This window comes from Pseudorasbora parva, chromosome 4, assembly GCF_024679245.1.
Source record: "Pseudorasbora parva isolate DD20220531a chromosome 4, ASM2467924v1, whole genome shotgun sequence".
Taxonomy (NCBI): domain Eukaryota; kingdom Metazoa; phylum Chordata; class Actinopteri; order Cypriniformes; family Gobionidae; genus Pseudorasbora; species Pseudorasbora parva.
The window spans coordinates 9,158,751-9,185,284 of record NC_090175.1 but is presented as its reverse complement, the minus strand read 5'-3'; the positions used below and the strand labels follow the sequence as shown (position 1 = coordinate 9,185,284).

The following is a 26,534-nucleotide window of genomic DNA, read 5'->3' as shown; positions in this document are numbered from 1 at the left end:
ATTCACCTCCACTGAGCACATATAGATTTTTTTCCATTCACGCTGTGAAAATTTTATTGTAATTTTGTTGAATTTCTTTTTTATGTAGCATCTTTATGTTCTATTGCCATATAAACATGTTGATGAAGCCGAGCTCTCCTGTGCTCCTGCAGGTTGCTAGTCGTCCGCTAACGTGCTCTATGGAGGGAGAACGAGACCTGTGTGTGGAGTCGCCCACGGAGGACGTCCGAACCGCCATTTTGGGTCTGCTAGACATACTGCAGGTACCGCAACACCTAGTCTTATCTGTGTAATCGTGGATATTCTCCATAGCAGCTCTAGTGATTGTGCATCTGTGGTTCTCCAGAGCAAACTCTACAGTCTGCCCGCCAGTCACGCCAGTCGAGTGTTCGAGCTGCTGATCGCTCATCTGCAGCTTCACTATAAGAATAAATACTTCAGTGCCATCGGAAGCTCCATACGGCTGAAGGTCAGACTTTTGACTTGAGTTAGTTAACCACAGAGGTGGACAAAGTACACAACTTCATTACTTGAGTAAAAGTACTACTGGTCAAATATTACTCCGTTACAAGTGAAAGTTGTAAAAACAGATTTTTACTAGAGTAAAAGTACAGAAGTATTTGTTATCAAAAGTACTTAAGTATCAAAAGTAAATTCCCTTTTTTATGTCAACGCATTATATTATTATCGTTGTATAAATGCACACTATGCCATCATGATGGTTTAATCCCGTCAGTGACGCTCCATCTGACATGCTATCATACGACTAACTTAAACTCATTGAAATACTTGTATAAAAGTTACAAAGCTGCTGTCACTTTAAGACCGAATGCACGGATCCAATACACTGATACTCATCTGATAACTGTTTATGTTCACTGAAGACATAATCAACTTTGTTTGTGTGAATACTCGACAAAATGAACATTTTGACATCTGTCTTCTTCCATTTTGCTATAAACTATAAATCAATGTTCAAACATTGCTGTGAAATCATTGAACTTCACGAGACTCTACAAGAGTGATTCCTGAAGGGCTTTCTGCAAAAACCCAAACACCTTTAAAAGAAGAAAAAAAATCATCCACTGACTTTCAGAGCTGCGACAGAAACGACTTTCGACTTCGAGGACCTTGATAGAAATGTAGTGGAGGAAAAAGTCATAAGTTTACAGAAAAAATAATACTCAAGTAAAGTACAGATACTCAAAAAGTGTACTTAAGTACAGTACTCAAGTAAATGAGCTTAGTTACTGTCCACCTCTGGCACCATAACGGCTCATAGAAACATCTTGACTTCAGAAATGGTAAAAGGGTTGTTTTCTCTCATTGTTTCTGTGTCAGGTCTTTGATTTCTTACTGATGATGAGGGCGGACTCTCTTCATCGCCTGGGGGTTCCCAATAAAGATGGCGTCCTGAGATTCAGTCCATACTGTCACTGTGACGTGGGGTAAGAACACACGCATACGTGTTTTTGCCGTTTTCTCACACACACTTATTAAAAAAGATATTCAGATTTACTAGATTTATTATTACATTTAAATGAAGTATACATTTATTTAAATTAATTCATGAAATGACATTAAAGAGAATAATCAGATTTATTATTAAATTGAAATAAAATACATTATTTATAAAAATTATAATTAGTATAAAATTGCCTAACTAAATTTATTATTCAATTTTATCATTACATTTATCATTTTATCATTACATTTAAATTAACTATACATTTATTTAAATATATTATATTTAATATATTATATTATATTTATATTAAATATATTATAATATATTATATAAAAATATATTATATAAAATATATATTAAAATATATAAATATATTATATTATATTTAAATTCAAATAAAATATATACATCTTAATTTTATAATTCTATCTAAATGTCTGTTTTCCAGTGAGTCGGAGAAGAGAGCGTCCGATAAGAAGCCAGCAGGAACGGTGTCTCCACCGACAGGAAGTCCCACTCCAGCAGCCCCGCCCTCGTCCATTCGAACCGCCTTTCTGCCCTACAACCTGGCGTTCAACGTGCTGCTCCAGTGCCTGAAGATGGTACACACACACCCCACGCACACACACACACACACACACACACACACACACACACACACACACACAGTCAGACAGACAGATAGATACGCAGACAGACAGACACGCAGAGAGACAGACACGCAGAGAGACAGACACGCAGAGAGACAGACACGCAGAGAGACAGACACGCAGAGAGACACGCAGAGAGACACGCAGAGAGACACGCAGAGAGACAGACAGAGAGACAGACAGAGAGACAGACAGAGAGACAGACAGAGAGACAGACAGAGAGACAGACAGAGAGACAGACAGAGAGACAGAACAACTGACAGACAGACACGCAGACAGACAGACAGACAGACACACAGACAGACAGAACAACTGACAGACAGACACGCAGACAGACAGACAGAACAACTGGCACAGACACGCAGACAGACACGCAGACAGACACGCAGACAGACACGCAGACAGACAGAACAACTGGCAGACAGACAGACAGACAGACAGACAGACAGACAGACAGACAGAACAACTGGCAGACAGACACGCAGACTGACAGACAGACAGACAGAACAACTGGCAGACAGATACGCAGACAGACAGACAGACACGCAGACAGACACGCAGACAGACACGCAGACAGACACGCAGACAGACACGCAGACAGACACGCAGACAGACACGCAGAAAGACAGACACGCAGACAGACACACACAGCAAAGATTGTCTTCCTCAAAATACAGTTTGAATTCTTATACAACATACTGTATTTTTCGGAGGAAAAGTAGCACCTGGTATGATTTCTGTATATGAATGCATATTCACATGTGCATGTGTATACCAGCATGTTGTTAGGGCTGATCCTGTGTTTGATTTGTAGGAGACTGACTGGAAGGTCCTGAAGCTGGTTCTGGATAAGATGTCGTGCACCATCCAGTATAAAGTCCTCATACTGACGTCACCGTGCAACATCGATCACCTGTGCTCCACTCTCTGCTCGATGGTAACACACTGGACACGCACTTGCAAAACACCCACAGTTACTAAATGCAGTGAACTATATGGGCACTAGTTGATTTGAGTTGTGTTTGTTTGCAGGTGACGGACCGGCTGATATCAGAGCGTTTGAAGAAGACTCCTGATGGGTTCTCCCTGACAGATGTTCAGCTGGCTGTGGTTCCTGTCCTCACTGCCCTCACCTCCTACCACAGCTACCTGGATCAGTCCCGACAGGTGACGCATACACCCTGACCTCGCTGTCTAAACCACACACACACACATGCAGTAGAGCTGCACCATTAATCACTAAAAGATCACGATCTCGAATTCAAACACACACATGATCTCATTTCTAAATGACAACGATTCTCCTGCGTCTAAATCACAGTGAACATTCAGATCTGTGTTTATGAAGCCGCTGATCCAGAGAGAGCGGTTACCCATAAACTAATATTAAAAGGAAAATATAAAAATAAAAATGTATGGAGGTCCAAACCTGCAGAAGTTAAAAATAAATGCATAAAAATATAGATGCATAAATAATTAATTAAATAAATAAATGACTCGATAAAACAAATTGCATTTATTTATGTATTCATTTTTTAAATTATTTTTGTTTTAATTTAAACTAAAAAACTGTAGTTTTTTTTATTCATTCTAAATATTAATTAATACTATATTTATGATCCTAAAATAACACTGCTAAAAACTAAACTAAACTTAACTTTTTTGTATTCTATATTTTATATATATATATATATTTTTTTTTATATTTTATTCTTGTTCACTTTTTTATTCTTTTATTTCTTTAATTAAAATATTAATTAATACTATATTTATGATACTAAAATAACACTAAACCAAACCTTAATAAAACATTATTTGCTGTATTTATTAAACATTTTTTAAAATTGAGGATATACAGATTACGCGGGTAGGTACTTTTACTGTGTGTGTGTGTGTGTGTGTGTGTGTGTGTGTGTGTGTGTGTGTGTGTGTGTGTGTGTGTGGATGACCATGTCTGGTCAGCCACCACCGAACACCGTTTCTGACCCAGGAAAAACCCTGTAAGAGTGTTTACGGAGCGGTTGTTGTTCGTGTGTTGATGTCTCAGAGGGAGCTGGTGCAGTGTTTGGAGAAGGGCCTGATTTACCGCTGTGCTAAGCAGTGTGTGGTGGCTCTGACCATGTGCACCGTGGAGATGCCCGAAATCATGATCAAACTCCTGCCCGCCCTCATCGTCAAACTGACCCACATCTCGGCCACCGTTGCCATGGCGTCCCCCATGCTGGAGTTCCTGTCCAGTGAGCGCAAGCCTTTCTTTGTCCCATTTTCACATTCTGACCCAGGGGTTTTCAAACTTTATGATGCCAGGGAGCCCCAAATATGATGAACCTGTATGGGGAACCCACTTCTTAAAATCCATCTATATATTTTTATGAATGAAAAAACATTTAAACTGTTAAATAGTATGTGATATTATAAATACAACATATAATATCCAAACTTAAATTGGCTATACTTCATGTTGGTTGTAAGGAGAGAAACGGTTAGAAATTAAACAGTTCGATGGTTCGGTAGACTTTATCCTTTTTTGCTTTGCTTTTAATCCTTTGAATTTTTCTGGGGACCCCTTTGAACCTTCAGACCCCATTTTGAAAACCCCTGTTCTTACCAATCAGAATATATTAACGTTTTATTAATGCGTATAATTTACCACCACTCTCTTCTTTCGTCTGCAGCATTGGTGCGGCTCCCACATCTGTATGCTAACTTCGTAGCTGAGCAGTATGTTAGCGTGTTTGCCATATCGCTGCCATACACCAACCCTTCAAAGTGAGTATCGTCAGACACACATTCGACCGAGGGTATCCACAAATATATGATTAAAAAGTTTAAAGACAGACTAAGTTGGGTTGGGAGAGAGTTGATCAGAAAGTTTGAAAAAGTTTAATATAGTTTGTTAAGTTTATATTTTGAAATAGTTTGATAAGTTTAAAGTTTGGTTAATCTATCCACAAGTATATGAAACCGTTTTCAACATTATGTTTCTAGAGCAGGGGTCTCAAACTCAAATTACCCGGGGGCCACTGGAAGTAGACTCTGGGTCAGGGTGGGCCGCATCGATTTTTATTTAAAATAGTAGACAATTTCAAAGCAAGGCCATAATCAGGTCAAACAGAACAGTGAACGAAATTCTAGGTCTAATTCTAGTTGGGAAATAATCAATTTGGGACTATTTGCAAACAATATTTGCATTAATTGTCGTCAAATATATTATTAGTCCTGAGATTATTCGCATGAGTGAATAAATACGTACATCGGCTGCTTATATTTGAGTTCCTCACTGGTCTAACAGAAGACTTTTAGTAAATCGTCTCAAATGTTCAGAGTTTTAATCCGCTCATAGTTTTCTTCAAATGTTCATCAATGGTTGTATATTAAGAGCATGGACACGTTGCATTTTGTGTGCATTTGTGTGTGTGCAATTTAGTTTTGTGATTTCACCGGAAAGAATAGTCTCTCTCCGCAACGGCATTACGCGATATATTGAAGCGCTCGTCTGTGTGTGTGAAGAGTGCGCGAGCGAGCATGTGCGCGGACCAAAAGAGAATGTATATCCCGCCTACTTTGATTTGATTGGCCATTTGAGCGCCATTAAACCACATTCATTTCGACTGTCTGATTAGCCTCTGTTCATGTCAATCACGAGGTGTCAACCAATTATAACTGCACGAGAGAGGGCTGAGCTAACTCTCTCATATACACACACACGAAGTGAGGCATAAAGCGCGGCATAGGCACACGCAACGACTCCGCCAAAAATGGTTTTCAGAGCAAAGCGCGGCCACACTAACACTAAACTTTGATGTCAAGTAGGGGGCCACAAAATATCATCCTGCGGGCCGCAAGTGGCCCGCGGGCCGGGAGTTTGAGACCCCTGTTCTAGAGCATCAAGTCATCATTTTAGCAGAGATGGGTCGTAACGAATTACATTTACTTGAGTACATTTTTTGGGTTATTTGTACTTTTAGAGTATATTTAAGAAGGGGTACTTTTACTCTTACTCAAGAAAAATGTCTTCGTTCGTTTCTCCCCTACTGTTAATTGGTAATAATTCATTTTTAAGTTAGTTTGACTTGTTCGCAAGAATGATTTCTGAAGGATCATGTGACACAGAAGACTGGAGTAATGATGCTGAAAATACAGCTTTTGATCACGGGAATAAATTACATTTTACAATATATTCACATAGAAAACGGCTATTTTAAAATGTGAAAATATTTCGTAATATTGCTGATTTTACTGTATTTTTAGTCAAATAAATGCAGCCTCTGTGAGTTTTCTTGTGTTTCTTCCATCCCCTGAAGGTTTAATCAGTACATAGTGTCTCTAGCCCATCATGTGATCGCCATGTGGTTCATACGCTGCAGGCTGCCCTTCAGGAAAGACTTTGTTCAGTATATCACCAAGGTGGGTGGTGGGACTTCTGTACTCATATGTTTTAGGGTTTGAACGATCTGTTTGTGTTGACTCGTTGTTTTTGTGTCATAAGGGTCTCCGCTCAAACGCTCTTCTGCCGTTCGATGATACACACGAGCAGAGCAGCTTCAGAGCGCGCAGCACCAGCCTGAACGAGAGGCCCAAGAGGTACACACACACACACACACACATACACATGCTCACGTACGGCCGCATCTTGTCAGGTTTCACCGTCGGAAGCACTCAGTCATTCAGGCTCCTCATTGGTTCATCTTTTTTGGTGGTATTGCCGTGATTTGTGGCTTTATGTGTCTGATTAAGTCAGAACATCAGTGCTCTCATCCACTCACGGATGCTAGTTTGACTGTGGGACGTCTCTTTTCTTGTCTTTCTCTTTCCTTGTCTTTCTCTTTTCTTTCTCTCTATTTCTATCTCTCTCATCATGTGTCTCAGCGGTGACTTTGACATCAAAACCATTAACACGTTCATTTATTAGTGTGATTCTTCAACTATGGACACATGTCCGAGGGATTGATTTTTATTCAGATTAATAGAGTTGATTTCTGACTATTTGTTATATGAAGGTCACATTAAAACTGTTTTGGAGATTTTGTTTTTAGCAGAACTTTTTGGTTTTGATACTTTTCACCTTTTTATGCAAGATTTTCATTCTTAAAATAAGAAAGTCCATCATAAAATGATCTACACAAAGATATATAAATCTCTCTCTCTCTCTCTCTCTCTCTCTCTCTCTCTCTCTCTCTCTCTCTCTCTCTCTCTCTCTCTCTCTCTCTCTCTCTCTCTCTCTCTCTCTCTCTCTCTCTCTCTCTCTCTCTTTATCTCTTTATAATGGATTGTCTTATTTTAATAGTGATAATCTTACATAAAAAGAACATATTGAGATTACAAGATTGAGATTATGTTTATATATCCATCCATCCATCGTCACTTTGGATGTAAGGATTCATAAATTCTTGCTACAGTTTTGGTCATTTTATTTCCCCCCCCCCCCCCCCCCCCCCCAATTTATTATTTTAAGTCTACCACAGAAAGATGTGATGGAAATGATGACTGTTCATGAAAGAAGTGTGTTTATCCAGTATTGCATGTTGTTAGTTGACTAAATATATTAGTAAGTTTAAAAACTTTTTTAAAGGAGTTTAATTTTTAAAGGGACTAAAAATAGCCAAAGTTGAAGAAACACCCAAACACACACAGTACACACAGCTCTAAATCATGTGTTGATGTTTAATAATGAGCCATGATCCCATCCTGAATAACTTCATATGATATCTAACAAAGGGACCGATAAACTATAGGTTAACAGTCTTCTTTTCTATTCCATATTATTATTATTTTTACATTAAGCACTCTTTTCTACTTCATTCATTCTCTGTCTCCCCTTTTCTTCATTTCACTTTATGTATTGGGTGTAAAAACAGCCAATATCCCATGAACCACTTTACTTTAACAGGAAATTTCAGTGATAACGTCTTCCTAATCCATTTTAACCAGCACACCTGGTGCAGCAACCAATGCTTTGCAATTGCTGTAACCGTTTTAATTTTCCCCAGGCTTATCACTAATAAAGTTCATGATCTTATACACTGTGTCTAGAGCCACAACACCATCTAATCTCATTGTCCCGACACGTTCCAGGTTCATTTTCAGTGTTTTTATTGTTTTCTGTTTTGTAAGTCCTGTGTCTTGTCCTGACACTGAAGCTGGAAAAGCCTGATAGAGAAAAATCAACCAATGCATTTACATGCACAAGAATATTGGTCATGTTATGGTTGTATAGGATTCATGTAAACGCAATAACCTGATTGACATCACTAAATTAAGACAATATTACAGGCTCTATAAATTTCTGTAAATCTAATAATACTTATTATTATTCTTGTGTTAATCAGACTTTTCAGAATATAATAAATGAGCATTATATATATATAATCTGAAAAGTCTACACATGTGCACACAAAGGTAATTCTGTGTGATATTACATATGAACACTATTAATGAAGCATTTTTAATAAAAAAACAACCTACATTTTGTTACGAATAAGCATCATTTAATAATCAATAAAAGTATTGTACAAAATTACTTAAATGCAGCATAATGCATAACAAGAGTTTTTAAATGTACTGCTTGCATAAGTAATGGGATCGTGTGTTGATAAAGAGCAAATCATTAAGGCTAATTAAATAAATAACCTTAAAATAAATAATATAACAATAAAATGCTTACTAAAAAGATTAAATATTTAAATATTTTGAACATTTTATTTGTTTACCTGCATCAGAAAACTGAAAATGCAGTGTAAAATTATTAAAAAAGTAAATATTTTAGGTCAAAGGCTGGCAAAAAAGTGTGTGAATCCCTGATGTCAAGCATGTAATTAATTTTCTGAATTGAGGCTTCACCAGAAAATCAACCTTAAAAAAAGAAGAAGAAAAACAAATCCTGCTGTCTTGGACTACTACTCCAATAAACACTACATTTTTAAAAAGTGAATTTCGGGTCTAATTTCGAATGAATTTCGCGTCTAAATGAGAAGAGAGCATACGGGTTCCTTGTGCATGTAAATGTGTTTCAAAGTTAGATGTTCAAATCCTGGCTTTTCATGATCTTTTATGGTTTGCCAGGCCTCGCAGGTTCTCGTTCCAGCTTTTAGTCTCACCTCATGCCATCATTCATCTGTGTGTTTATTTGCTGTATTAAATCCCTCACATACACATGATCATATCGCTGTTTTCCCATTGCTGTTCATTTCCAGTATGATGATCATTGCAGTGTCTGAGTGCTTTGTTTCTTCCCTGTACCAGTATATTTGTGCTCTATCTCTCTCTCTCTCTCTCTCTCTCTGATGAGTTTATCTTTTGTTTTCTCCTACTCTTTCATTCCTTTCCTAGAATGCTGACAGTATATTGCTTACTTTATGCCTTGTTATGTGTCTGTTGATCTTTTTTATGCTGTTTCTCCTTCCAGTTTTCTGTTTTTCCTCCTTTTGTTATTTTTTCGTTTTCTAAATGTTGTCCCTGTTTTCTGGTGCTCAGTGTGCACTGCTGACCAAGTTACTTTGTTTTCCTTTCACTTTCTTATTTGACCTCTCCCCCCTCCTCTGATTGGGCCATGCGTGGTGGGTGTGGTTTGGGGGGGTGCCGACACCTCGGATCCGTCACCTGTGATTGGTCGCTGGCCCCTTTCGTGACACTCCACAACCAATCGCACTCCCCCATCCACCCATGCCGACGTGGTTAAAATATTCCCCAAATTCCCCTCAACCCTCCTTGGTCACGACCTTACCCTGACGCACACCTGACCTCGTTTGCCCTCGGGGCAGTTTGCGGACGACCAAAGTGGCGAAGCAAGGCCCCAGCGCAAACTCTCCCGTTAAAGACCTGAAAGATCTGTCGGCCATGGACGCCTTCCGCTCACGAAGCATCAGTGTGTCCGAGCATGCGGTGCGCAGGTAGAGCATTTTTGGTAACCTCAAACCTCAGCAACCGATTTATATTCCCTACTTTTCCTTTTCTGTATGCAGGGACGGTGGGCGGGGCTTGGGCATTCGGGGTGGGGTGATGTCATGGCGATGCGGGGTGGGCGTGGACATCTGGGCTAATTCTGATTGGGCAGGGAAGGGTGCATGCTGGAGGAGGGTTTTGTTTTTTTCTTTCGTGTCATTGATGGTAATGTTGACTGCATGCGCTGAGCCCGGCCACTGACTTGCGTGCATCTGTTTTGATTTGAACCTAACCCCGTTTTTTATTTGCTTTTACCGTGCTTTATTGTGCTGTTTGTGATGGTGTTTTTTTTATTTTTTATCATGAACAAATGGCAGTATTATGGAGCCCCGAAAGGGATATGGTGATGAGGAAAAAACATTTGATGGGTGGAGAAAACTATATTTCAGTGTTTTTGCGTTCTATCAAATGTTTGCGTCCCACTGAGAAAAGTTGCGTAAAATGTGTACATTCTTCTTTAGCCCGAAAAACTTTGTTTTTACGTTTCCTCGTCAAACATTTAAGTTCTCTCACAAAAACATTTACGTTCCCTTGAAAAACTTTGCACTTCTTTGCAGATGCTTTGAAGTTCCCTCGCAAACTTTAGTGCCCCCCAGCCCCCACCCCCCGAGAAATTGGCATTCACTCGCAAAAATTTAAATTGTCACGAAAAACTTTTACATTCTCGCTCAACTTTTGTTAGCCCTAGAAACTTCACGTTTACTCGCAAAACTTTTGTGTTAGCCCTAGAAACTTCATGTTTACTCGCAAAACTTTTGTGTTAGCCAGAGAAACTTCATGTTTACTCGCAAAACTTTTGTTAGCCCGAGAAACTTCACGTTTACTTGCAAAACTTTTGTTAGCCCGAGAAACTTCACGTTTACTTGCAAAACTTTTGTTATAGTGTTAAACTTTTGTTCCCCAGACCAACTTTTACGTTCTCTCACAAAAACGTTTAAGTTCTCTCGCTTTTTTCCGTTTCCCTGACAAACTTTGCGTTCGCTTGCAGAACTTTTACATTCTCACGCAAAACTTGTTAGCCCGAAAATCTTTGTTTAATCGCAAAACGTTTACGTTTCCTCGCCAAGCATTTAAGTTCTCTCACAAAAATGTTTACGTTCCCTTGAAAAACGTTGCATTTCTTTGAAGATATTTTAAGTTCTCGTGCAAACTTTAGCGGCCCCCCGATAAATTTTGCATTCACTCGCAAAATGTTTAAATTGTCACGCAAAACTTTTACATTCTCACGCAAAACTTTTACATTCTCACGCAAAACTTTTACATTCTCACGCAAAACTTTTACATTCTCACGCAAAACTTTTACATTCTCACGCAAAACTTTTACATTCTCACGCAAAACTTTTTTGTTAGCCCGAGAAACTTCAGGTTTACTCGCAAAACCTTTGTTATATTGGTAAAAGTTTGTTCCCCTAACAAACTTTTATGTTCTCTCACAAAAACTTTAAAGTTCTCTCATTTTTTTCCCCTGACAAACTTTGCGTTCGCTTGCAGAACTTTTACGTTCTCACACAAAACTTGTTAGCCCGAAAGACTGCATGTTTTCTCGCCAAACATTTAAGTTCTCTCAATTACAAAAAAAAAAACACATACTAGCTGTTTCGCTAGTAAACACAAAGTTTTTCGGGTGAACACAGTGTTTTTTTGAGACGACGCAAAAGATTTGCGAGTGACTGCACAATCATTGAAATATAGTATTTCTTCCCAACTGTTTTTTTCCCTTCTCCATGTCTCTTCGAGGGCTCAGTACTGTACACAGGAAGCATGTGTGATTTGAAAAAGTGAAAGTAGGTGGACAGTCGCACAATCCAGCGGCTAGCTTCTCTGTCTTCGCTGTTTGTCGAATGTGATGGATTGCATTAATTCAGCTCCCAAACTAGGGGGCTGTTTGGTCCTGTTTTAACCTTCTCATATTCACACTCTCTTTACGCATGATTCAGGTTAAGTATCCATCCATGTTTCATCAAAGTGTATTTTGAACCATGAACAGGGCAAAAACGCTGCAAACACACTGAAAATGCTACACTGACGCCCTCTTCAAATGCTGTTCCTCCATGTTTTCTACTCAGTAAAAAAAGTTGTTTTTTTTAGCACTTACGGACATTCTGTTCTCATTTACTCACCTCATGTCATTTCAAACCCATATGTGCATTTTCCACACAAGAAAACTCTACATCCTCACAGCCTCGTTTCATTTGCATACTTTTAAAGGGATAGTTCACACAAAAATGAAAATGTGATGTTTATCTGCTTACCCCCAGGGCATCCAACATGTAGGTGTGTTTGTTTCTTCAGCAGAACACAAATGAAGATTTTTAACTAAACCGTTGCTGTGTGTCGGTCATATAATGCATGTGAATGGGTAACAACTCAATCAGAGCAAAACAAACAAACAAAAAACATGCTTAGACAACGCACACAAAAACCCTGCTGCTCCTGACGACACACTGATGTCTTAAGACACGAACCGATCGGGTTCTGTGAGAAACACAACAGTATTTGTGTTATTTTTTTATCTCATATCCAGACAAATCTCATCTAGTGTTCCCATCCGCTATTACTTCTGTCTGGTGAGGTCAAGCTGGCACGATCATATATATATATATATATATATATATATATATATATATATATATATATATATATATATATATACACATATATATATATATACACATATATATATATACACACATATATATATATATATATATATATATATATACACACATATATATACATATATATACATACATATACATATATATACATACATATACATACATACATACATACACCGTATTTTCCGGACTATGAATCGCACATTTTTCATAGTTCGGCTGGTACTGTGACTTATAGCAGGTGCGATTTATATATCAAATTTAATTCATACAAGAATAAACAAATAGCCGCGAGAGGGCGCTCTATGCTGCTCCTGTAGACTACCCCTGAAAAAAACAACTGAAAACTGAAATATTAACTTAAAGACAACAACTTAGAAAGACTGAACACAAACAAAATGCCCCCATAAAGAAAATCCTATTCTGCAAATTACAAACTGCATGTAGTAAAATATGCAGCCGAGAACGATTCACACAGCGTAGTCTCGCGCGGCTGAGCCGCTCCCGGCAGAGCGTTCAAGCATCTGTAGACTCGTTCCTCCAGCTCTGGCCGTCTTGCTTTCAGTCCGCGATTAGCTTTTTTGTTTTCTCCATTGCAGTTAAAGTAACCTCTGCTTTTCGCTAATCGCTCACAAGTTTCTCACTTCAAACTTTCTTTCTTCTGCTCCGTCATGCACAGCGAGCGGGCGCGAGTTCCCGCTCTGCTTTTGCCCTAATGCGACTTATTGTCCAGTGCGACTTATATATGTTTTTTTCCTCTTCATGACGCATCATCCGTTATTCCTCTTCATACTCCGGAGGGACTTATAGTCCGAAAAATACGGTAGATTCCTCATTAATGCCTGCGCAGATCAGCCGAATGAGGAATCTACATAATATATATATATCTATGTATGTGCCAGCTTGACCTCATCAGACGGAAGTAATAACGGACGGGAACACTAGATGAGATTTGTCTGGATATGAGATAAAAAAATAACACAAATACTGTTGTGTTTCTCACAGAACCCGATCGGTTCGTGTCTTAAGACATCAGTGTGTCGTCAGGAGCAGCAGGGTTTTTGTGTGCGTTGTCTAAGCATGTTTTTTTGTTTGTTTGTTTTCCTCTGATTGAGTTGTTACCCATTCACATGCATTATATGACCGGCACACAGCAACAGTTTAGTTAAAAATTGTGTTCTGCTGAAGAAACAAACACACCTAAATGCTGGATGCCCTGGGGGTCATTTTCATTTTTGGGTGAACTATCTCTTTAAATATGAAGTCTGATCTCAATGTGCTCCTGGTGAACTCATAGACAGTAAAAGAAATGGACACAGCGACCCCATTGACGTCTACGGCGAAATAATGAAGTCAACCTAGGGACACTCACTTCCTGATGGCTGAGCGAACTGCGCAGGCTCAGACTGAGCTTGACGACGTAGATGTGACGTGAGCCTCCTGTCTGACAGCTGTGAGTCTTCTAGTAGATGTGGAAAGCGAAATCTGAATCACGTTGTTTAAATATTTTCTCCCGTTGCTTTTGGCTCACTATGGGCTTCTCCCCATTCTTCCCCCTTGACTTTATCAGACTAGTCTCCAGGACATGTCTCCACGTCCCCCCGACTGCCTCATAGACAGTAAAAGATTGTCTGGGAGTGTCTCCTCAGGTCTATACGGTAATTTCTCAACTGTGCGACAGGGTCGCGTTGGTTATGACGCAATCGTTAGCCTATTTTTACAAAAACAGCTTCTGCGGGGCGATAGTGTAAGATACAAGGTAATGGAGCCTTTTATACATTGTCGTGTTTCTTTAGAAATAAACAATGGACAAATGGAGTCTTTAAACGCCTCAGATGTAAAGTTATTCACTGTCAAAGTGACTCAAAAATGAATGGGAGTCAATGGGATGCTAACAGCAGGTGATGGCTTGGTTAGCAATGGCAGCCCCTAGGGGTGGAACGCTTTCCGAGCGCTAGATTACCCCCTTGGGTGAACTCATTGACACTTCACCAGCAGAGGGCAGCGCAGCATCACTAGAGATTTACAGCCATCCTGGCAGCAGACGGAGAGAGATTTGGAGTAATTCCTCCCGAACGTCTGTGCTTTATTAACTCTGTGCGTCTAATTACCACAACATCTATTAATCAGTTCAGTGCTTACGAGTTACAGGCTGGTAGTGAATAGAGAGTCCACTATTAGCACGCACAGGGATTTAATACAGCATATTTCTTTTATTATCTACATTACTCTGTCATTGCTTTGCTAATTGGGGTTTTGTTTGGATCATTTCAAGGTTGCTCTTTACGATTAATGCCATTTTTGGTGACATTGGTGAAAAATACAGGCTAATAATGCTGGAGGGGATCTAAATCACAAGCCAGCATGAAGAAAATATACGGCTTCTTTTATGTCAACTTTTTTTTGTTTTCAGACATCTAAACCATTTTAAAACAAGTTTACTAGACAAGCTAAAGTACTTGAAAATGAAGACTCAAAATGAAGAGTGTTTTGCTTAAAATAAGAAAAAATAATCTGCCAATGGGGTAAGAAAAATAATTTTAATTCAAACAAAAAGCAAGATTATTTTACTCACCCCATCGGCAGATTATTAATCTTATTTTAAGCAAAAACTCTCTTAATTTTGAGTTATTTCTTCCCAAAACGAGACAATAATTTTTACTTGTCTAGTAAATGTTTCTTAATGTAAGAATTTAGATATTTTGTTCTAAAGAAGACAAAAATACTAAGCAAGAAAAACTTTTTTCAGTGTAAATGAATCAAATATTAATTGCTCAGTTGATGAATATCCTCTAAACACATTTATATTCAGCGCTGTCATCGCTTATTGGAAAATGATGACGGTAAAGCGCATCATCTACTCCACTCATCGGCAATCATCCGACTGCAGCTAATGGAGATGATGGAGGGTGTACGGTGAAACGTTTTCAGTGTGTGACACGGCAGTCAAAAGATCTTAATGTTGGAAATGATGCCTTCTGGGAAATATCAACTGGCTGAGAGAGAATATTATGATATCAAAGGAAGGGTTTGATGTTATGATCAGCTGTACTGGACGCCCAGCATTCAGAGACTTGATGGACATTTTGTGCATCTGGGATAAATGTAACAGATTCTTGTCTGGGTTTGGTTTGAGTTTTTATGATCTGGACATGTGCTGCACAAATAAATGTTGGACATGAAAGCTTTTTAGTTAGTGTTTTAAAGCTCGACTGTGAGATGAGGCGTCCACTTCAGCTGAACGACCACATGTAGGGACACAAACTGGGACTGTGTGTGTGTGCGTGTGTGTGTGTGGGCATGTTTTTGTGACATGAGGACACAAATGTGTATAATGACATGGGTATGACACAGGCATTACAGGAGAGGGTGAAATATGAGGACATTACCCATGTCCACACTTTTCAAAATGCTTATAAATCATACAGGAGGAGTTTTTTCGAGAAAGTAAAAATGAGGAATGTTTCCTGTGATGGGTAGGGGCAGTGTGTGTGTGTGTGTGTGCGCGTGCTCGTGTGTGATGGGTAGGTTTAGGGGTAGGGGCAGTGTAGGGGGATAGAAAATATGGTTTGTATAGTATAAAAACCATTACTCCTATGGAATGTCCCCATATGTCACAAAAACAAATGTGTGGGCATGTTTTTGTGACATATGAGGACACAAATGTGTATAATGACATGGGTATGACACAGGTATTACAGGAGAGGGTGAAATATGAGGACATTACCCATGTCCAAACTTTTCAAAATGCTTATAAATCATACAGGATGAGTTTTTTAAGAAAGTAAAAATGCAGAATTTTTCCTGTGATGGGTAGGTTTAGGGGCAGGGGTGTGTGTGTGTGTGTGTGTGTGTGTGTGTGTGTGTGTGTGTGTGTGTGTGTGAAGGGTAGGTTTAGGGGGTAGAAAATACGGTTTGTACAGTATAAAAACGATTACGCCTATGGAATGTCCCCACATTTCACAAAAACAAACGTGTGTGTGTGTCTGTTGATGGACGCTGCAGTGATTTGGTATGGTGTGCTGGTTAAGGCTCAGGACGGGTAAACCAGAAGGTTGTTGGATCGATTCCCGTGAGGAAAAAGTCAATTGTGCCCTTGAGCAGAAGCAGCCGAAGGAATGTTGTAGATTCAGCCTAATCTCCATCGACAGCATTTGCCAATTACTACAGATAACATCACACTGACCCTTCCACGCGGTGGTGTTTACATTAACACATTAGCAGTGCACAGGACACGCTTTATTCACTGTGAGGGCTTACATGCTGGAATCTTGAAGAGCTGTCATTATTATGTGTTATCATGCCTAGGCTGTTGTTCAGTGACTTTATGTGGCTGGTCATGAGGAGGTGATTCCAGCACAATACTCCCATGGGAAAGATTCAGATGAGACTGTGAAGATTTTGCTACCGTAAATGGATTACTTTTCTCTATTTATTTCTATTGTAAGTGCTTTATAGAAACCGTGAACAGCTGATTTAAAGCCTCTGTCCTTCATGACATTAGTTCAGTTGCCTTAAAATGTGCATTTTATTGGCAGAGAATAACCTTTAAAAATGTGTGCCAGGTCAGTTTGATAAAAAATATTTATTTATAAATTAAAAAAAAAAAAAAAAATATATATATATATATATATATATATATATATATATATATATAATTTACTTTATATAAAAATATAAGTATATACTTATTTTAATTAACCATTATATTTATGTATACTTGTATTATTATTATTATATTAATATTATCATTATTTTATAAGTAAATAATAATGATATTTTAATATTAAGTAAATGAAATATTAAGTTAGATTTAATGCCATCATATTAAGTTAAGTGTGTGTGTGTGTGTGTGTGTATGTGTGTGTGTTTGTGTGTGTGTATTTTTATATATATATAACTATACACATTTAAATTTTAAGTTTTTTTAATTTTAATTAAAAGTTAAGAATATTGAAATAAAATATTTTTATTCATTTAAATTTTACATAAAATAAAAAAATACTTAATTAAATATGTATATAATTTACTTTAAATAAAGTAAGTAAATAATTATATTTGAATACATTCCAATTATATATGTATGTTGTTGTTATTATTATTTAATTAAATAATAATTATTTTAAAGGAAATTATATATACCTGTATTTTAATGATGTTTTTTTAATTAACTAAAAGTTCTAAGTAAATAAATTTTCTTTTTAAAATAATTAAAATATTTGCATAAATAATTTACTGTTAAAATATAAATATTTACCTACTATATATATATATATATATATATATATATATATATATATATATATAAAATAATAATAACTTGCATTTTATAAATTAACAATGTTTCATTTGTAAAATAATTAAAATATAATCGGCTATAAGTAATTATAACTTTATGATCTACTAAAAATTTGTATATTTAATTTACTTTATTTTAATATATAATTAAAGGTAAATGCAAAGTAAATTTTTATATATATATATATATATATATATATATATATATATATATATATATATATATATATATATATATATATATATATATATATATATATATATATATATATATATATATAAAATAAGATTCCCATTTAAATATTTTGTGTCTGCAATAGGAGAGTGGAGCGGTGACATTTCTCTGCACTCCAGGTATGAACTCTTTGCATCTCCTCAACAGTGTGAAGTGTTGACATTTACGGCCGGGCTCCTGACGGTGAAGATCACGGTGTTATTCTGTGGCGGTTCCAGATAGTGTCGTTTTTATTTCGATAGACCATTTTGTTTCAGATGACTCGGGTCACACTGGAGCCGGTCACGCAAAACTTCTCGAGGAGGCGGTCTCCTCGCCTCATTCCCAGTGGAGATCACATTAAAATGGCCTTTTGCTGATTGCAGTTTCGTGCGTAGCTCATTGGCTTGTCCTGACTCGATTACAGACGCAGCAGATAGCAGTCATCGGGACTCAGGGTTAGGTGTTGGTGTTCTGGTGTTCTGGTGTTCTCATGCGTCTCATCTCACATTAGAGTGGATGTGATGTGTAAGGAAATGTCTGCACTTGTTTTATCATCTGATCACCCCTCAAACAGACACACAAACTAAATCCCTAAACCTACCCATCACACACACACACACACACACACACACACACACACACACACACACACACACACACACACACACACACACACACAGCCCCTACCCCTAAACCTACCCAACACACACACACACACACACACACACACACACACTCAGCCCCTAAACCTACACACACACACACGCACACACTGCCCCTACCCATCACACACACACACACACACACACACACACACACACACACACACACACACACACACAGTCGTGTTTCCATGTTTTATGGGGACTTTCCATAGGCGTAATGGATTTCCTACTGTACAAACTGTACATCATATCCCCTTACACTGCCCCTACCCCTAAACCTACCCATCACAGGAAACATTTTGCATTTTTACTTTCTCAAAAAAACTCCTTCTGTGTGATTTATAGGATGTTTTCCTCATGGGGACCTAAAAATGTCCCCACAAGGACAAGAATTTCGGATATTGCCATCTTTGTGGGGACATTTTGTCCCCATAACGTAGGGATTACCAGATCACACACACACACACACACTCAGCCCCTAAACCTACACACACACACACACACAGCCCCTACCCCTAAACCTACCAATCACACACGCACGCACACACACACACACACTGCCCCTACCCATCACACACACACTGCCCCTACCCATCACACATACACTGTCCCTACCCAACGCACACACACACACACACACTGTCCTTACCCATCACAGGAAACATTCCTCATTTTTAACATAAACGTTCTTCATTTTTACTTTCTCAAAAACTCCTCCTGTATGATTTATAAGCATTTTGAAAAGTGGCGACATGGGTAATGTCCTCATATTTCACCCTCTCCTGTAATACCTGACTGTGTCATACCCATGTCATTATACACATTTGTGTCCTCATATGTCACAAAAACATGCCCACACACACACACACACACACAGGGGTGTAACATGTCTTGTTCATGTCTGTATGAGTTCACCTGTGCCTGTTTCTCAGGGTCAACGAGTCGATGTAAAAGTCAAAAGCGCTTTATCTCCAGGACGTCAGCAGCGCAGTGTGTGTTTACGGAGATGTGTCGTGTGTGTCGTCTTAGTGTATGGATATGATTTGGACTCGGTTGATTTCCCCCGGGATGCAGTTGCCGTGGTTACAGAAGGGCACAGGATGCTGATGGCGGTCTTAGATTTAATGCCATCATCTAGATAACCACATGGCTCTCTCTCTCTCTCTCTCTCTCTCTCTGTGTGTGTGTGTGTGTGTGTGTGTGTGTGTGTGTGTGTGTGTGTGTGTGTGTGTGTGTGTGTGTGTGTGTGTGTGTGTGTGTGTGTGTGTGTGTGTGTGTGTGTGTGTGTGTGTGTGTGATGGGTAGGGGCAGTGTGTGTGTGTGTGTGTGGCAGCTGAACTTTTCTGCGCTTTTGTCTGGTGTGTGTTTAACTGGCTCTCTCTCTCCTGCTCACAGTTTTAAGACCCGCTTTTGTGTTACTTAGAGAGAAACGGAGATGGTTTCAATTAAAGAAAACGAATAAAGGAATAGTTCACCCAAAAAAATTGTATTCTGTCAAAAATTCATGCATAAAAAAAAAACCAAAACTAAAAAAACACAACACGATAGGTCATGTGAACTGCTTTCAGGAAACATTAAACATTGTGGTAATAATGTGGTTTTAGAATGAGCTGAGAGGGAAAGCGTTATTTTAGTATTAATATTTTGAATGAGCTTTTATTTGCATATGTTCAGTTTTCATTTTATGTGCTTTTGTCACCTTAAGTATTTTTTTTATGTTTCTATTTAGTACTGTCAAATCAATTAATTACATCTAAAATAAAATGTTGTATGCGCACACACGCACACACACACACACACACACGTACACGCACGTACACACACATGCACACACACGTACGTACACACACACGTACACATGCACACACGCACGCACGCACACACACACACACACACGTACACACACACGTCCACATGCGCACACACACACACGTACACACACACGTACACACATACACACACACGTACACACACGTACACGCACACACATGCACACATACATACACATGCACACACACACACACACACAAACTTTTACTATATCCAAACTATATATGCTGACTTTTATTATAGTCCGTTTTAGATTTACGTAACAATAAAACTTGAGTAATTTTTTGGGTGAACTATTCCTTTAAGCAAAAGTGAACTAACATAGTGCTTCTGAAGTGTGTGTGTGTGTGTGTGTGTGTGTGTGTGTGTGTGTGTGTGTGAGTGATGGGTAGGTTTGAGGGGAAAGGGGCAGTGTAGGGGGGTGGAAAATACGGGTTGTACAGTATAAAATCCATTACGCCTATGGAAAGTCAGCATAAAACATGGAAACACTACAAGTGTGTGTGTTTTAACTGCATGTATGTGTGTTTTCAATGGGCCACTCCAGCTTCATGCATCATCTGAATCTGATTCATTACCCGCTGACACTCTCGCATCTTAACGCTTTTACAAAATACACACACACACACACACACACACACACACACACACACACACACACACACACACACACTCTCTCTCGTCTCCTGCTTCACACTGTGTCCTAAGCAGCCGTGACTCAGTGTCTATGCTAATAATGACCAGCAAAAATAAAAGTCTCTGTAGCTCCGCCCACAGTGTAATGCCAGAATCCGATGAATCAGAATTAGAATCATTTAGTTGTTGAAAATTCCGCTGCATCATGTCTGGTTAGGACTCCGTGTCAGAGACGAGCTGAGATGGGATGACCAATGACATGTTTATAGCACAAATGATCCTTCGCTAAGCCCCGCCCTCCTTAGTTACTGTCGCTACGCCTGTCAAGCTTTCGCGTCTGGCACGTCTATTACAGCGCCGGTGCACTGTAAAAAATACTCTTCTTATTTAGTATTTTTTCTTTGTTTCCAGTCCAAATATCTAACAATTCTTAAATCAAGATGCGTTTACTATACAAGTAAAACGACATAAGATATTTTTTCTTGTTTTTCTTGTTCCGTCCCAAACAGAAACAAGATTATTTTTCTCACCCCATTGGCAGATCATTTTGGCTGTTTTAAGCAAAAACTCACTTCATTTTGATTTTATTTTCAACGAAACAAGAAAAAATATCTTATGTCGTTTTACTTGTATAGTAAATGCATCTTGATTTAAGAATTGTTAGATATTTAGACTGGAAACAAGACTAAATTACTGAGTAAGAAGAGCATTTTTTGCAGTGTGTCAGACATTTCCGAGGAGATAATTAGTAATTTTTGGCGAACAGGTGAAATATCTGCAAGAACAAAACAAAAGGGACGGCATTATGCATTTGCGGGATATATCCATGACATAATATGCAACCGGTCAGAGAATAATTTCATTAAAATATAAGCTAAAGCCTATAGTCCCAGCACAATCAGCAGCCGCCTCATAAGCTTGTGAGTTAAGGAAAAGGTTAGTGTGAGGTAAGTGAATTTAGAAAACTATCAAATAATTATAAATTAAACAGCTTATCAATAAATCTTTTGGAATAAACACAAGACATTAAAGGGTTAGTTCACCCAAAAATGAAATGTATGTCATTAACTCCTCCCCCTAATGTCGTCCCACACCCGTAAGACCTCCGTTCATCTTCACACACAGTTAAAGATATTTTATATTTAGTCCGAGAGCGTATGCAAGTGTATGCACACTATACTGTCCATGTCCAGAAAGGGAATAAAAACATCATCAGAGTAGTCCATATGAGACATCAGTGGGTTAATCAGAGTCTCTTGAAGCATCGAAAATACATTTTGGTCCAAAAATAACAAAAACTACGACTTTATTCAGCATTGGCTTCTCTTCTGGGTGTGTTTTTAAACCTCAAATAAAGATTCAAACGGTTATGAATCAGTGAATTGATTCATGATTCGGATCGCGTGTCAAACTGCTGAAATCACGTGACATTGGCGATCCGAATCATGAACCGATTCACTGATTCATAACCGTTTGAATCTTTATTTGAAACCCAGAAGAGAAGACAATGCTGAATAAAGTCGTAGTTTTTGTTATTTTTGGACCAAAATGTATTTTCGATGCTTCAAGAGACTCTGATTAACCCACTGATGTCTCATATGGACTACTCTGATGATGTTTTTATTCCCTTTCTGGACATGGACAGTATAGTGTGCATACACTTGCATACGCTCTCAGACTAAATATAAAATATCTTAAACTGTGTGTGAAGATGAACGGAGGTCTTACGGGTGTGGAACGACATTAGGGGGAGGAGTTAATGACATACATTTCATTTTTGGGTGAACTAACCCTTTAAGTTAACCTGAACACTTTGCAGTGATTCTCCCGCTTATATTTAGCGCGCTGGCTAATGTTACTGCTCACAGAGATACTGACCTGAGCCATAACGCTACATCAAAAACCCCACAGTTACTGTAATAAAGCCTTATAACAGCAAGTCACTCGCTCAAACTTGATGGGTTTTATCAATTTTATAAACACAGCCACTGCAACAATCCTTATGGTTTTAATTTGCACACAATATGTCTAAACAAACTACGATACAAAACGAATAAATAAAGCTACAAGCCAGTCCTTTCTATAGTCGATACACTGCATCACATGTAATAATTAGCATCAGTCAAAAACCTTGTTTTTTTTTCAGTTCGTTGGAGCAAATGTAGTTGTTTTTGTTAATCATGTTGACATTTATTAATAATAATAACAATAATAATATATTTAATTTATAACGCACTTTAGTTGTGAATGGGGTCTCACACACATGCCTGGCATTTGTTACCTTGGGTTTAAGGTTTGGGGAAGGAACAAATTCCACCCTCCGTCCAAACTTTCAGGATAGGCATCAGATTGGCACAATCCATACGCATATTTTCGCATCAAGCATTTTTCCCCTCACTCGAAAGCTTGACAGACTTTCTGCACCTAGTTACGGTCGCTAAGCCACGATTAGCCTGCTGCGGTTTTCGGGCGTGGCTTAGCGAAGGGTCAATTATGGCACCAGTTTGAGCTGGTTGTGATTCTGACCTCTGACTCCTGTGACCTCTCCTCTGTCCGCTGTAACCCTGATGCCTGTGTGTGACCCTTGACCCCGTCCTGTGCAGGATGCAGACCTCCACCACCACCTGCAGCCTGGGCTCGGCCGACGAGAACGCGGTGATGCAGGCGGATGATGCTCTGAAGACGGTCCATCTGGAGCTGACCGAAACCTGCCTGGACATGATGGCGCGATACGTCTTCTCCAACTTCTCTGCCCTGCCTAAGAGGTGCGTGGGGCTTGCACTTTAAAGGGGATAGTTCCCCCAAAAATGAAAATGTGATGTTTATCTGCTGACCCCCAGGGCATCCAGCATGTAGGTGTGTTTGTTTCTTAAGCAGAACACAAATGAAGATTTTTAACTCAACCGTTGCTGTGTGCCGGTCATATAATGCATGTGAATGGGTAACAACTCAATCAGAGCAAAACAAACAAACAAAAAAACATGCTTAGGCAACGCGCACAAAAACCCTGCTGCTCCTGACGACACACTGATGTCTTAAGACACGAACCGATCGGTTTCTGTGAGAAACACAACAGTATTTGTGTTATTTTTTTACCTCATATCCAGACGAATCTCATCTATTGTTCCCGTCCGTCATTACTTCCGTCTGGTGAGGTCAAGCTGTCACGATCATAGACATATATTATGTAGATTCCTCATTAGCGCCTGCGCGGATCGGTCGAATGAGGCATCTACATAATCTACGATCGCGCCAGTTTGACCCTATCAGAAGGAATAACTGATGGGAAAACGATGAGAGTCATCGGAAAACGAGATTAAAAAAATAACATACATTTAGTTCAGTTAGAGAACAGACTATTAAAAACTGAACGTGTCTGCTCCATACAGCGAATCTCAGCACAAACACAGCAGGAGTAAGATTTTATTCACCGCGAGAGACTGAAATGTTTCAATGTGAAAGCACCTATTTAAATGAGTTTGTCAGTGTACTTTTTTCATTAAAGGGGTACTTCAGCACTGGGAAGATGAATCTGGATTTAAACTGGGTCATCAGTGTAGTAGAAATGTGATTTTTTTATTTTATTTGGTGCCTTCTAGACTGAGAAAAGACAGAAAATGTGTTTTTGTGTCATGGGGATGAAAGACTACAATTCCCAGAATGCTTCGCTGCCCTGTGAGGCCATTCCCAAAGACACCGCTACTGGATTACTTTACTTTCCCAACACCGCTTTCATATTCATAAAATCAGTTCTGTTAGAGAACAGACACTACAATTAAAAACTGAACGTGTCTGTTTAATATATTGTGATTTAGCCGCTGAGGAAGTGTCAGCACAAACGCAGCAGGAGTCAGATTACACGCATCGTGATGAGCTGAATGAGCTTTAGTCATGAGAGCCGAGGTAAAAGCGTCCACGCTCGCAGCAGTAGTTCTCAGCACGTGTTCAGTCTGGTGCGTTTTCAGTTCATGCCTTTGGAAGATTAACTTTCATAGGAATTATCTTGAGAAGATAAAATACTCACTTTGCTCCGCCGGCCGCACCGTTTCCATGAATGCCTGAGCTGAGCCGAGCCGTGCCGAGCTGAGCTGTGCTGTGAGTGTGACCCCATCCTCCGTGTGTGAGTTTAAAACTTGTGGAAATGGCTCCCTCTGCTGGCTGTAGTCTTAAGTGTCTGCCCAAGCATTTCACCGATGATGCAAATTGACGATATTTGCGTCATCGGAGTAATTTTTCCAGAAATAAAATGCATAATCTCTCGTCTCAGGGAGATATGAGAGGGGGGAGCACGATCATTTGAATATACTCCAGGGTTTCTACTGATAGAAAGCCATATGCTAATCGCTGAAGTAACCCTTTAAGAATAATAGGCTAATGGATCCACCTTAAAACCCGGCCCAATATTGCTGTTGTTCGTTCACGGCGGCATTCAATTTAGTAACAATTATCTAATTTTTAATTTGTCTTGTTTAAGAAAATAGGATAATATATCTTTTAAATAAATTAATAAATGCACTAGTATTAAGTAATAAGTAATTAGTAATAAGTAGTAATTGTCCTATTTTAAACTGAAACATTGATTAACAGCTAATTTTTTTATTACTTTTAAAAAAACGTAACAAATAAATTATAATGATTTTATTGATTTAACGAATAAATTAAAATGAATAAATGTAAAAAAAAAAATACATGCACTAAATTAACACAATAAATTAAGTTTTATCATGTTTAAAAAAAATAGGATAAGATGTTAAGATTGAACTACTTTAAATTGAAACATTGATTAACTGTTAATTTTTTAGCACACTTTTTTAAAGAAATAAAATATAATATATAATGAATTAGGGATGCACGATATTATCGGCACGACATCGGAATCGGTCGATAAACGCTTAAAATATAAAAATCGGCATCGGCCGATATGAAAACATTATGCCGATATGCCTTGCCTATCAATTATATGATAACGTGTTGATATGCGCCTGCAATAACTCACGTGTGCAAGGAGTGCTACAGCGATAAGACCATGTCAGCACTGCAGTCATTCTTCAAGTGAAAACAAGAAAATACATTGCATGTACAGTGATTTATATTGACCGTGGGGGCGCTGTTGTTACACTAATACAATGAAAAGTAGAATACACAAATAAATTGAAGTTACTTCTTGTTCTGAATAAACAAATCAGTAATGATGTCATAAATCACAAGCAT

General features: G+C 38.6%; 1 protein-coding gene across 2 annotated transcripts in view; it reads left to right on the top strand.

The window, feature by feature from the left end:
* tsc2 (TSC complex subunit 2) overlaps positions 1-26,534 on the top strand; it is a 77,286-nt gene that overhangs the window by 18,079 nt on the left and 32,673 nt on the right. The window contains exons 16-27 of one of the 2 annotated variants that reach the window (XM_067440789.1): positions 153-263; positions 347-469; positions 1,342-1,448; positions 1,917-2,070; positions 2,933-3,055; positions 3,151-3,285; positions 4,166-4,355; positions 4,794-4,887; positions 6,423-6,525; positions 6,608-6,702; positions 9,879-10,007; positions 23,927-24,088. In XM_067440789.1, the coding sequence (XP_067296890.1) occupies positions 153-263; positions 347-469; positions 1,342-1,448; positions 1,917-2,070; positions 2,933-3,055; positions 3,151-3,285; positions 4,166-4,355; positions 4,794-4,887; positions 6,423-6,525; positions 6,608-6,702; positions 9,879-10,007; positions 23,927-24,088 (1,526 nt within the window). The remainder of the gene's footprint in view (positions 1-152; positions 264-346; positions 470-1,341; positions 1,449-1,916; positions 2,071-2,932; positions 3,056-3,150; positions 3,286-4,165; positions 4,356-4,793; positions 4,888-6,422; positions 6,526-6,607; positions 6,703-9,878; positions 10,008-23,926; positions 24,089-26,534) is intronic. The other variant, XM_067440788.1, reaches the window with a different exon arrangement.